Source organism: Rhinopithecus bieti, unplaced genomic scaffold (assembly GCF_001698545.2).
Source record: "Rhinopithecus bieti isolate Rb0 unplaced genomic scaffold, ASM169854v2 scaffold_61590, whole genome shotgun sequence".
Taxonomy (NCBI): Eukaryota; Metazoa; Chordata; class Mammalia; order Primates; family Cercopithecidae; genus Rhinopithecus; species Rhinopithecus bieti.
The window spans coordinates 77723-92458 of NW_016823353.1; the positions used below are offsets into that span (position 1 = coordinate 77723).

At 38.6% G+C, this 14736-nt stretch overlaps 1 protein-coding gene across 1 annotated transcript in view; it reads right to left on the reverse strand.

The window, feature by feature from the left end:
* LOC108521507 (testis-specific gene 10 protein) overlaps nt 1-14736 on the reverse strand; it is a gene marked incomplete at its 3' end in the record, with an annotated part of 101402 nt that overhangs the window by 68869 nt on the left and 17797 nt on the right. Inside the window, exons 7-8 of the mRNA XM_017861365.1 lie at nt 2966-3081; nt 403-557 (exon numbers count right to left, since the gene is read on the reverse strand). Coding sequence (XP_017716854.1) covers nt 403-557; nt 2966-3081 — 271 coding nt within the window. The remainder of the gene's footprint in view (nt 1-402; nt 558-2965; nt 3082-14736) is intronic.

The window sequence follows — 14736 nt, forward strand, 5'->3', positions numbered from 1 at the left end:
TCCTGACCTCGTGATCCGCCCGTCTCGGCCTCCCAAAGTGCTGGGATTACAGGCTTGAGCCACCGCGCCTGGCCCGAAAATATGCTTTTAAGAAGAAATTAGTCTCACTACTTTATTGTCATGCTTTATATTTTGATATCTGAATTAGTTCTTGTCAGTTAATGTTAATTACTAATTCATGATAGAAAAATCAACTTAAAATATTAACTACTGGATTTGTACACATGCTTCCTAAGACTATCTTAAAATATTTCAACGTCAGATTTTGAAGTTTCAACTCTCTAGAAAAAAAAAATTTGAGAAAATTAGAATATTTTATTCAGATTCTAGTTTTTAAATCATAGTTTAACATTTAACATTTCATTTAAACGTTCCTTATAAACCACAGTTCTCAGAACATACTTTCATTGCCAAACTCTCTCCAAGGGATGCGATATTCTCAGATTTTTTATCCAAACATGCTTGCAGGCATTCCTTTTCTTTAGCCAGATCATTGAGGGTTCCACCAAGAATGCTGATTTCTTCTCGCTGTGCAACATTTTGCCTCGTAAAATTATCTAAATATGCAATCATAAAAGTGTTGTTTTAATCAAAATAATTTTTTTTCTATTTCAAGCAGATTATCGTACTTTTTGAAGTTCTCCTTACTTCTAATGTATTATATTCAATTACTAACGAGTGCTATATCCCAAATTAAAAAATGCTTTTCTGATTAAAAACTACAGTGAATTACAAAACTCTAAATGATGCATAAACACAAAAGCACAATACCAATGAATTAAAATAGTTAAGGAAAGCTCTATATTGCAAGTTCTCAAAGCAGAGATGTATGATGGGAATACATGTATTCAATTCATACATACAATTACATGTATGATGGGAAAAGAGAGAATGGGTGGATGAAGTAAGCGGAATACCAAACAATCTGTGGCATTTCTCCCCTCTAGTTTCCCCTCCCCTCCTGCTAGCCTAGAATCACTGTTGTATAAAAAGTTGGTAAGTAACAAATCTTAATAAAATATTCAATTAAGTCTTTAAAATAAAATGTCTTCTAATATTCTGATATTTCTAAAATAGTGTTATAAAAATTCCTAGGAAAAAAAAAAATCATCCCAGGAAGTATGATTCAATTTGTGAGAACTCTTGCAAGCCAGTGTCAGTGTTGAAGGCCTGAATGATTGGTATAGAAGAATAGTTTTCCAATTGTGGTTTCTCAACCAGCACCATCAGCATCACCTGGGAAATGTACATTCTTAGGCCTCTACTCCAGACCTACTGAAACAGAAATTCTGGGGGTGGGCACAGCAATTTATGTTTCAGAAACTCCTTCTTTCCCCAGTGATTCTAATACATAATGAGGATTGAGAACCACTCGTCTAGAGTAGGGGTTCTAAGGTATTAGATTTACCTACAGAAACTGATAGAGACACAAAAGCTCTGGTCCTAGCCTACTTCAAGGAGGCTGGCTCCAGTGATCTTTATTAGCTCTCAAGGTTCTGACACGGATGAAAGTTTGAGAACCACTGGTCTAGAGCTCTACAAAGGAAGCTCTGTTAGACCAGACTTCAAGATTAATCCCTACTAGGTTAATACCTGTGAGGCCCATCCAGCAGCAGTGCTAAGGGAGATAATACCATATTGTCATATGCCAAAAACTTGATCTATGTAGTACTGGAGAATACGCCACGTCTCTTTTTGCAGGCAGTATTGCCTTTAAGGCAACCCACATGTTTCGTGTGTCCTGGTATCTGATTCATTCCCACTGGCAACCAAACAATCAATACATCTCTAAAATAACTCTAGTATCTCCTAGCTTAAAAAAATTATCAACCTAACAGCCCATTCAAACTATTACCCTATTTTCTTCCTACCCTTTAATAGCCAAACTTCTTGAGAGACTGCTTTTCTGTCCCGACTTCACTTCCCATTTATTCCTCAACCCACTCTATCTTCTACATCCAACACTCCATTCAAACGTTTATTTTTTGGTGTTACCAAATCTTCCCATGTGCCGAATCCAATCAATATTTTTTTTAGCCTCACTTATTTCACTTCTCAAAAGTGTCTGACAATTCATCATATCCTCCCCTTTTAAAAACACTTTGCTTTCTGGTCTTCCAAAATAACACTCACTTCTGGGTCTTCTTCCTACTTCTTTGGCTTCTTCTTACTCAGTCCTGGATCCTCTTCTCCTCATTCTCTACATTTCCCTAGGTAATTTCATGGTTTTAAAATATCATTTATATGCTGATGTGTCCCAAATATGTATCTTTCTCTTCTGAGACACAAATTTAAATATTCAACTGCTTACCTTAGATCTTTATTGGGACTTAAAATACCCAAATATGAGTTCTCCTTCAATATTACCTTTTATATTTCTGTTTTAATATTTCCTGGTTTGATACATAGTATCTCCACCTACCTAGTTGTTTATACCAGACATTCTTGAACTATATAATAGCGTGTTAACAATATTTCCTCTACTTTAAAATAAGCTCTTTTATAGCCCTGACCAAAATTTTACCCTATAAGATTAAGTTATGACCGTATTTTCATACTGATCACTAATAACAAACATAAATAGGAAACTTTAAAAAAGGAACTTTCTCTACAAACCCCAGTAATATCATAGACATAACTAACCATATGTACACTTTCCACCAAAAGTAATATATAGATACTATGTTTCATTACAGCAGCTATGGACAAGCTACATTACACAAAAAATTCAAATTTAAGTTATCATAAGTTTACAAACAAATTTTAACTTTCACTAAGTACTTATGGTGCTAAATCTAAAAATTTTTGCTGTCAAAAAAATGAATTTTTTCTATTATTTTTTATTCATAAACTTAGTTAAGGGCTTGTTTCCAAGTTTATCTATGTTATATTGAAGAGAAGAAAACATATCTTTGCTACCAAACTTAAGAAAAAATAAAAGTAATATCAGGAGAAAAAAACTCACCAATTTTTTCATCCAAGCACATAATTTTCTCCTGAGTAAGCTGTAGCTCATATTTTTTCTTAGCAAGGTGTCGTTGAGTATCAGAAAGATCTTTTTCTGTGTTTTCATACAAAAGTCTGCAAATATTTTAATAATAAAACTAATTCTGAAATTTTGTTTTGTCATTTTGTAGTGTGTTTAAATCTAAAACTTTTAAGAACACTAATATACTTATTTCCTCTTAATATTTTTATACAGTTTTAATATTTTCATTACAAAACCAGGAAGTTTAAAAAATAAACAGTAAGAAGGGATCTTCAATCCACTATTCCAACATAAGCTACTACTAGCATTTTGGTAATACTACCTTCCCTAGGTCCCCTAATGCCAAATCAGAGCAATCAGATTAGGAACTATTATGTTAGCTATGGTTGGGGTTTGTCTGCCTCAATAGCCTTGGGTTTTATGTTTTAATTCAGATAACAAGATGAAGCCATAGAGATGTCTGCAACACAAGAAAAAGAACTAAGGTGTCCCACGTAAATACAGAGCGATATACCATCAGTGAGAAGGTCGAACTAGAGAAAAACACCTTGTCAATTGCTGCTAGGCTCAGGAAAATAATAACAACAAAGAGTCTTAATCTCAATCTAAAACATCAAAATAAAATTTGGTTCCTGATTGGTCATATAATCAGGAACCCCTCACAAAATTCCAGAGGCATGCTCTCAACCCAAGCACAGAACTAAACCCCAGACAAAAGCCTATGGAAAATGATCTCATAATTCAAAATTTAAAAATACACCAAGAAACAATCCAACCTTAGTGGGAGTCAAAAGACACACAAACTAAATTAGATCCCTAAGAACTTCAGACTACAGCACTATCAAATAGAAACTTAGAAATACATGTGTTTAAATACAAACACATAAAATAAGTAATAGCATATATAAAAAAATCAACACATTTGGAAAAGAACCAAATAGAACTTCACAAAGTTAAACTAATATCAAAATTTTAAAGATTACAAAACTCAGTGGACAAGTTAAAAATACAGAATAGACACTGCCAAAGAGATAACTGGTAAACTGGGGGAAGAAAACAGATCAGAGGTCCTATATTAGAGCACAAATAAAACAATGAAAAAATACAAAATAAAGGTTAACAGATGTAAAAGACAGAATAAGAAGGTCCAATATTGGGCCAGGCGCAGTGGCTCAAGCCTGTAATCCCAGCACTTTGGGAGGCCGAGACGGGCGGATCATGAGGTCAGGAGATCGAGACCATCCTGGCTGATGCAGTGAAACCCCGTCTCTACTAAAAAATACAAAAAAAAAAAAAAACTAGCCGGGCGAGGTGGCGGGCGCCTGTAGTCCTAGCTACTCAGGAGGCTGAGGCAGGGGAATGGCGTAAAAACCCAGGAGGTGGAGCTTGCAGTGAGCAGAGATCCGGCCACTGCACTCCAGCCTGGACAACAGAGCGAAACTCCGTCTCAAAAAAAAAAAAAAAAAAGAAGGTCCAATATTTACCAAATCAAAATCCCAGTAGGGAGGAATAAAGACAATATTCAACAAAAATAATAGCTAATAAAAGATGTCATCCAAGACTAAAGAGGTATTAATCTGTATCTACTAAGACAATTATAAATGGGGGAGGATAAAAGCACTTAAAAGGAGGCAAGATTTCTATCCTTTATTCAAACTGATAAAATGTGACACCAGTGGATGGTGATAAGTAAGAGCAATTCACAGAGCAACCGCTGAAAAATCTATAGACACTCAAAAATACTACAGATATCAAAAATGGGATTCGAAAAAATGTCAAGTAATCCATGAAAAGTCAGGAAAACAGAAACAGAGACATGAGAAACAGAGGAAAGAAACAAATGAAAAACATTCCCAAAAACTAACATGGAGAACTGAGCCCTACCAATAATTATAGTAAATGCATATGCTCTACCTTATTTTCCATAACCTGGAAACAATGAAAATGTCCCTCACCAGGTGAATCGCTGAACAAATTATGATACATTCATACTATGGAATGTTACTCAGCAATATTAAAAAGTAGCAAAGTTTAATACTCGGCTGGATCTCAATGGCAAGCAAATCTTGAAAATCACATCTGTATGATTCCATTCCTATAACATTCTTGAAATGACAAAATTACAGAGTTGGAAAACAGATTACTGTCAGATATTAGGGATCACGGTGGGGGAAGAGGAGATGTGAGTGTAACAGAGTAGCATGAGGGATATTTTTGTGGTAATAGACTTTTTGTGTCTTGAATGTGGTGGTAGTTACATGAAACTACATATGTGATAAAATGACAGAACTATGCAGAACTATGCACACACATTGTACCAATGTCAATTTTCTGGCTTTGATACTGTACTATAGTGATACAAAATGTAATCATTATGGGAAAGTGGGTGAAGGGTATACTTCAACTTCTCTGTATATTTTTGCAACTTCCTCCAAATTATGAAATTATTTTAAAGCAGTAAAACAAAAAAAAGAGTCCTAGATTTAGGCTGCACAATTACGCCAATTAAATTAAAATACCTGGGAATGAGAATCAACATCACTATTGTTTTTTAAAGCTCCTCTTTTGATTCTAATATGCAGCCAAGGCTGTTAAGGAATGTACCTGATATGGTTTGGATGTGTGTCCCCTCCAAATCTCATGTTGAAATGTGATTCCCAATGTTGGAAAGTGGGGCCTGGGGAGAGATGATTGGATCATGGGGGCAGGTCCTTCATGAATGGTTTAACACTATCCCCTTGCTGATAAGTGAGTTCTCACTAGTTAGTTCACATGAGATCTGACTGTTCAAAGAAGTCTGGGACCTCTCCTTTTCTCTTGCTCCTGCCCCTGTCATGTGATACACTGGCTCCCCCTTTGCTTTCCACCAAGATGGTAAGCTGTCTCGGGCCCTCACCAAAAGCAAATGCCAGCACCATGCTTCCTGTACAGCCTGCAGAACCATGAGCTAAAATAAATCTCTTTTCCTTTAAAATTACCCACACTCAGGTATTTCTTTATGGCAACACAAGAAAAGACTAATAGAGCCTCCTGATGTCTCTTCATCCAGGGGAGCAACCGGCGAAAAATTAACAAAGCAGGTGTACATGAGGCAAAAAGTGAGAGTGGTTTTATGGCATCAGCATGTCTCCAACCCCCCATACCATGAACTCAAAGAGGCTGACGTTTTTAGTCACCCAAAAGCATTGTTTTACACAATAACTGATATCTCCATGGGAAAATCTGTTCCAGGGCCAAAATTATAAGACATTTGAGAAGGCCAGTCATTTAAAAATGAAACAAAACAAAACACACTGATTACAAAATCAAGCAGAAGCAGGTATATTAGAATAAATGCATCCAGGCCGGGAGTGGTGGCTCATGCCTGTAATCCCAGCACTTTGGGAGGTCGAGGCGGGCGGATCATGAGGTCAGGAGTTCAAGACCAGCGTAACCAACATGGTGAAACCTCGTCTCTACTAAAAATACAAAAATTAGCCGGACATGGTGGCGTGCGCCTGCAATCCTAGCTACTCAGGAGGCTGAGGATCGCGTGAACCCAGCAGGCGGAGTCTGCAGTGAGCTGAGATCCCAACACTGCCCTCCAGCCTGGGTGACAGAGCGAGACTCTGTCTTAAAATTAATTAATTAATTCATCTAAAAAATGCATCCAAAAAAAATTAAAAGAAAGGAGAAGCCAGGCATGATGGCTCATGCCTGTAGTCCCAGCACTTTGGGAGGCCAGTGTGGAAGGATCACTTGAGGCTGGGAGATCAAGACCAGCCTGGGCAACACAGGAAGACTCCGTCTCTATAGAAAATTTTTAAAAAATTAGTTAAGCACGGTGGCACATGTCTGTGATCCCAGCTACTTGGGAGGCTGAGGCAAGAGAATCGCTTGTGCCTGAGAGGTCAAGGCTGCAGTGAGCTGTGATTATGCCACTATACTCCAGCCTGGGCAACAGAGGGCGAGCCTGTCTTTAAAAAAAAAAAAAAAAAAAGTAGTATATTTTCTGGAGGTTCTAGAAAATTTTAAAACTAAATAAAAGACACTGCTAGATATTATCAATATGAAAAAAGATAGGGAAAAAGGTACAAATAACAGTCATGAGAAATGTAGTAGATGAAGTTAAAAATATATATGGTGTAACACCTGATAAATGAATTAGCACACTGACAACTAACTGAAGAAATTTTAGTAGAAGGATAAACAAATAGAAAACAAGAAATAAATTTAGAGGACTTACCAAAGCTGACTTTGAGACTTACTACACTATTCAAGATGGATTGGCATTAGTATAAGGATCAACACATAGACTAATAAAGCAGAATACAGAGCACAGAAATAGGCCACAGATATACGGTCAATCAATTTTCAATGAACACATCAAAGCAGTCCAATGGGGAAAGGAAACAACTGGTGCTAAAACAACTGCATTGCCCTGAGGGATGAAATATTCTGCACAACAAACACCCATGACAGGGGTTTACCTACATAACAAACCTATACACGTACCCCTGAACTTAAAAGTTGGAAAGTAGCCGGGCGCGGTGGCTCAAGCCTGTAATCCCAGCACTTTGGGAGGCCGAGACGGGCGGATCACGAGGTCAGAAGATCGAGACCATCCTGGCGAACACGGTGAAACCCCGTCTCTACTAAAAAATACAAAAAACTAGCCGGGCGAGGTGGCAGGTGCCTATAGTCCCAGCTACTCAGGAGGCTGAGGCGGGAGAATGGCGTAAATCCGGGAGGCGGAGCTAGCAGTGAGCTGAGATCCGGCCACTGCAGTCCAGCCTGGGCGACAGAGCGAGACTCCGTCTCAAAAAAAAAAAAAAGTTGGAAAGTAAAATAAAATGAACAAAAACAAACCAAAAAAACCCAATTGTATTGCTGTATGGAAAAAAAAGAACTCTGACCACTACATGACACCATACACAAAAAACCTAACCATAAAATGTAAAATTACAATGCTTTTGGAGAAAGCATAAACATATATGTTAAAAGTTTTAGCCAATTGTAGCAATCAAATCCAAGAAAATCAGAATCTACTATGACCAAGTGGGGTTTACCCAGGAATGCCAGATTCGTTTACAATTTAAAAATTAAAAATTAATCATTAATAACTTATATTAACAGACTGATAAAGAAAAAATTATGATATCAACAGATGCAGAATAAGCATTTGACAAAATCAATATCCATTCTTAATAAGAACACTCAGCAAACTACAAATAGAAGACACCTTTTCCAATCTCATAATAGACATCTAGGAAAAGCTTATAGCTGACATTACGAAGATGAAAGGCTGAATTGCTTTCCTTCCAAAATCAGGAACAAAACAAGGATGACTGCTCTCATTCTTCTGTTCAACACTATACCAGAGTTTCTATCAAGTAAATAAGGAAAGAAAAAGAAACACAAGGCATTAAGATTAGAAAAGAAGCAAAACTCTTTATTCACAGGTGACATGATAATCTGCATAGGAAATCCTATAAAATCTACCAAAAAACTGAGGCTAGATGTTCAAGGCCACCCTGACCAACATAGCAAGACCCTATGCGCCCTGGCTCATGCCTGTAATCTCCGCACTTTGGGAGGTCCAGGCGGGTGAATCACGAGGTCAGGAGATTGAGACCATTCTGGCTAACACAGTGAAACTCCGTCTCTATTAAAAATACAAAAAATTAGCCAGGTGTGGTGGCGGGTGCCTGTAGTCCCAGCTACTCAGGAGGCTGAGGCAGGAGAATGGCGTGAACCCGGGAGGTGGAGCTTGCAGTGAGCCGAGATCGCGCCACTGCACTCCAGCCTGGGCAACAGAGCCAGACTTTGTCTCGAAAAAAAAAATTTTTAAGCCGGGCACGGTGGCTAATGCCTGTAATCCCAGCACTTTGGGAGGCTGAGGCAGGCAGATCACCTGAGGTCAGGAGTTCAAGACCAGCCTGACCAACATGGAAAAACCCCATCTCTACTAAAAATACAAAATTAGCTGGGCGTAGTGGCGCATGCCTGTAATCGCAGTTACTAGGGTGGCTGAGGTAGGAGAATCATTTGAACCCAGGAGGAGGAGGTTGCGGTCAGCCGAGATGGCACCATTGCACTCCCGCCTGGGCAACAAAAGCAAAACTCTGTCCCAACAACAACAAATACACACACACACACACACACACACAAACACATATATACACATACACATATACACACACACATACACACACACACACACATATTTTTTTTAATTGGCTGGTCACGGTAGCGCATACCTTCAGTCCCAGCTACCTGGGAGGCTGAGGCAGTGCCATCACTGGAGCCTAGGAGTTTGAGGCTGCAGTGAGCTGTGATCGCACCACTGCTGTCCAGCCTGAGTGACAGAATAAGACAGTGTCTCTAGAAAAAGAAATACTAAAATTTTTGTTTATCAAAAACAAAGCAATTACAAGCAAAAAACAAGCCACAGACTGGTTAAAAAAAATCATACTACATTTCAGATAAATGGCTTCTAGCTACAATAATGCCTACAAATAAACAATAAAAATCACCAAGTGAAAAAATAAGCAATAGAATTGAAGAGACACTTAACAAAATAAGATATACAAATGACACACCAAACAGGCACTCAACATCATTGGGAATCAAGAAAATACAGATTAAAACCACACAATTATACCTCTTCACATCCAGTAAAATGGCTAAAACCAGAGCCTGAAAATGCTGCTAAGGACATGGATGGAACAAATTAAACTCTTATACAACCTTTCTCACGTGGGGTTCTGTGGGAGAAAGAACTAGATAAAATTAATTCAGCGACTATTTTCTCAGTTCTCTCAAGGATAGCCCAAAGCTAGGACGATTCTAGATTCCTATGAATCCAGGAGAGATGGTAATTCGGTGTAGCAGCCCCTCTTATCTGTGGTCTCTCTTTCTGTGGGTTCAGTTACCCACAGTCAACTGAAGAGAGAGAGGCCACATTCATAAAACTTTTACCATATGTGGTTATAATTGCCCTATTTTATTATTAGTTATTGTTAATCTCTTACTGTACCTAATTTATAAATTAAACATTATCATAGGTATGTATATTTAGGAAAAAACAGAGTACATATAGGGTTCAGTATTAATAGCTGTGGTTTCAGGCATCCACTGAGGGTCTTGGAACATATCCCCCTCGATTTAAGAGGGGACTACTATATATACAATAGGTATCTTAGCAAATTAGAACTCAATTCTCATTCTCTCTGAGAGGCCTGATTTAAAAGGGCTGCATTATACATTGTTACTGGACAGTAAAATCATAGAATCATGTGGAAAACTGATCATTCCTTATGAAATTAAACGCATGCTTACCATGTAACCCAATAATTCCACTCCTATTTATTCAAGAGAATAAAAACATATGCCCATAAAAGGCGTATGCAAAATTTTACAGCAGTCTTACTCTAAAAGTGGGTGACTAATCCAAATATCTATCAACAAAGTATTAATAAAAGCATATGGTTTATCTATACTATGGACTACCACTTCACAATTTTAAAAAAGGATTGTGGGGGAGAAAATGGCAGATAGGAGGCAGGACTAATTTGAAGCTCTCACTCAGACAAACAAAGCAGTGTGTGGAGACTCGTACCGTGAACTTTTGCTTCAAGAACTACTGCAGGAACATACTAGAAAAGCCGAGAGAATCCACAGACCCTTTGAAGGAAGGGGATTGTTCCCGCAGGACCTGAGAGACAGCCCAAATAACTGGAGTGCCCAAAGTGGGAAAGTGGGAAAAGGGGATCATCCACCCCCAAACACACACCTTCACTAGGGAAACTGAAGGTCCAGATCATGGGAGAAGGATTTGACCTTACCTGGAGCTGAGATAATTTAGACAGCCAAGTGAAATACAGGAGTAGAGTAAGCAGCGAGAAGAGCTCAGTCCCCAGGGAAGCAGTCTCTGACACATGGTCTCACAGGGGTCCTTGGGGAGGGCTGCCAGAGGAACTGGGAAAAGACCACAGGGAGAAGGAAACTTCCAACTGAATTTTGTAACAATTCCAACCGAATGTGAAGTTTCTTGGACAGAACTCAGGGAAAGAGGTGAAGCCCAAGTGCAGATGTGGGCAGGCGGGGTGGCACAAAACCTGAAAGCCCTGCTTGCTTTCTCAGCCAGGAAGCTGGTAGCCTGAGGCAAGTTCTTAACCCTGCTTGCCCACTGCCTGTAAACAAACCCGGTGCTGTTGGTGGGAAAGGCACGGTGGGAGTGAGATTGGCCTTTTGGGTTTCACGGGAGCTGGGTAAGGCCTGTAACTGCTGGTTTCCCCCACTTGCCTAGTGACCTGCATGACACAGGAGAGACAGCCATAATCCTCCTGGAAGCATAACTCTGTTGATCTGGGAACCACATTCCCATCCCCCACAGCAGTGGTAGCAAGCCCCACCCAAGAAGAATCTAAGCTCTGACACGACTAACCCTGCCCCCACCCGAAGGTCTTCCTCTATCCACCCTGGTAGCTGAAGACAAAGGTCATATTCTCTTGGGAGTTCTGGGGCCCCACTCACCACCTGTTCCTCCCTATACTACCACAGCTGATGCTTTCTTGAAAGTGCCACCTCCTGGCAGGAGGCCAACCAGCACAAAACTAGTACAGTAAACAACAATAATACAACTAAGGACCCTCACAGAGTCCATTTCACTCTCCTGCTACCTCCATCAGAGCAGGTGCTGCTATCCACGGCTGAGAGACCAGAAGATGGTTCATATCACAGGACTCTGTACAGACACCCCCCAGTACCAGCCCAGAACCTGGTAGACCCACTGGGTGGCTAGATACAGAAGAGAAATAACAATCACTCCAGTTCGGCTGTCAGGAAGCCACATCCCTCTAGGAACAGAGGGAAAGTACTACATCAAGGGAGCACCCCATGGGACAAAAGAATCGGAACAGCAGCCCCTGAGCCCCGATCTTCCTCTGACAGAGCCCACCCAAATGGGAAGGAACTAGAGAAACAATTCTGGTAATAGGACGAAACAAGGTTCTGTAACACCCTCAAAAAATAAAAAATCACACTAGCTCGCCAGCAATGGATCCAAACCAAGAAGAAATCCCTGATTTGCCAGAAAAAGAATTCAGAAGGTCAGTTACTAAGCTAATCAAGGAGGCATCAGAAAAAGACAAAGTCTAATTTAATGAAATCAAAAAAATGATACAAGATATGAGGGAAGAAATCTTCAGTGAAATAGGTAATATAAATAAAAAACACTCACAACTTCTGGAAATCAAGGACGCACTTACAGAAACACAAAATGCACTGGAAAGTCTCAGCAATAGAATCAAACAAGTAGAAGGAAAAACTTTGGAGCCTGAAGACAAGATTTTCAAAATAACCCAATCTAACAAAGACAAATAAAAAAGATTAAAAAAAAAAATGAACAAAGCTTCCAAGAAGTTTTGGATTATGTTAAACACCCAAACCTAAAAATAATTGGCATTCCTGAGGAAGAAGAGAAATCTAAAAGTATGGAAAACGTATTTGGGGAAATAATCGAGGAAAACTTCCCTGGCCTTGTTAGAGACCTAGACATCCAAATACAAGAAGCTCAAAGAACACCTGGGAAATTCATCACAAAAAGATCATCACCTAGGCACAAAGTCATCAAGATATCTAAAGGAAAGACAAAGAAAAGAATATTAAGAGCTGTGGGGCAAAAGCATGAGCTAACCTATGAAGGAAAATCTCTCAGATTAACAGCAAATTTCTCAGCAGAAACCCTACTAGCTAGAAGGAATTGTTGTTCTATCTTCAGCCTCCTTAAACAAAACAACTGTCAGCCAATAATTTTGTATCCAGTGAAACTATGCTTCATAAATGAAGGAAAGATAGTTTTTTTCAGACAAGCAAATGCAGAGAGAATACACCACTACTAAGCCAGCACTACAAAGAACTGCAAAAAACGAGCTCTATATCTTGAAACAAATCCTCAATATACATCAAACAGAACCTCCTTAAAGAATAAATCTCCCAGGACCTATACAACAACACATACATACCTACATACATACATACATACATACGTAAATACCAAAGTATTCAGGCAGCAAATAGCACGAGGAATAGAATAGTATGTCACATCTCAATACTAACATTGAATGTAAATGGCCTAAATGCTCCACTTAAAAGATGCAAAATGGCAGAATTGATAATTCACTGAACACGTATCTGCTGCTTTCAAGAGACTCACCTAACACATAAGAATTCACATAAACTTAAGGTAAAGGGGTGGAAAAAGGCATTTCATGCAAATAGACCCCAAAAGCAAGCAGGAGTAGCTATTCTTATATCAGACAAAGCAAACTTGAAAACAACAGCAGTTGAAAAAGACAAAGAAGGACATTATATAATGATAAAAGGCCTTGTCCAACAGGAAGGTATCACAATCTTAAATATAGAACAATTATTACTAAACCTAAAAATTGGCATAGAAGCACAATAATAGTGGGGGACTTCAATACTCCAATGACAGCACTTGACAGGACATCAAGACAGAAAGTCAACAAAGAAACAATGGATTTAAACTATACCCTAGAACAAATGGACTTAACAGATATTTACAGAACATTCCACCCAACAACCATAGAATATACACTCTATTCATCAGCACATGGAATGTTCTTCAATATAGACCATATTGTAGGCCACCAAACAAGTGTCAATAAATTTAAGAAAATTTAAATTATATCAAGCACTGTCTCTGACCACAACTGAATAAAATTGGAAATCAACTCCAAAAGGAACCTTCAAAACCATGCAAATCATGGAAATTAAATAACCTGCTCCTGAATGATCATTGGGTCAACAATGAAATCAAGAGGGAAATTTAAAAATTCTTTGAACAGTAATAGTAACATAACCTATCAAAACCTCTGGGATACAGCAAAGGCAGTGCTAAGAGAAAAGTTCATAGCTTTAAATGCCTACATCAAAAAGTCTGAAAGAGCACAGACTATCTAAGATCACACCTCAAGAAACTAGAGAAACAAGAACAAACCAAACCCAAACTCAGCAGAAGAAAAGAAATAATTAATATCAGAGCAAAACTAAATGAAACTGAAACAAACAAAAAAACACAAAAATAAATTAACCAAAAACCCAGTTCTTTGAAAAGATAAGTAAAATTGATAGACCATTAGCAAGATTTAACTAAGAAGACAGAAGATACAACTAAGCTCAATCAGAAATGAAATGGGAGATATTACAACTGACATCACAGAAATACAAAAGATCATTTAAGGCTACTACAAACACCTTTACACACATAAACTAGAAAACCTAGAGGAGATGGATAAATTCCTGAAAATATACAACCCTCCTAGCTTAAACCAGGAAGAATTAGAAACCCTGAACAGACCGGTAACAGTGGGATTGAAATAGTAATTTAAAAATTGCCCACAGAAAAAAGTCAAGGACCAGCTGAATTCTATCAGACATTCAAAGAAGAATTGGTACCAATCCTACTATTCTAAAGTATTACTATTCTAAACTACTATGCTAAACTATTCTACAAGATAAAAATGGAATTTTCCCTAAATCATTCTATGAAGCCAGCATCACCCTAAATACCAAAACCAGGAAAGGACATAACAAAAAATGAAACTATAGACAAATATATCTGATGACTATAGATGCAAAAATCCTTAACAGGCCGGGCGCGGTGGCTCAAGCCTGTAATCCCAGCACTTTGGGAGGCCGAGACGGGCGGATCACGAGGTCAGGAGATCGAGACCATCCTG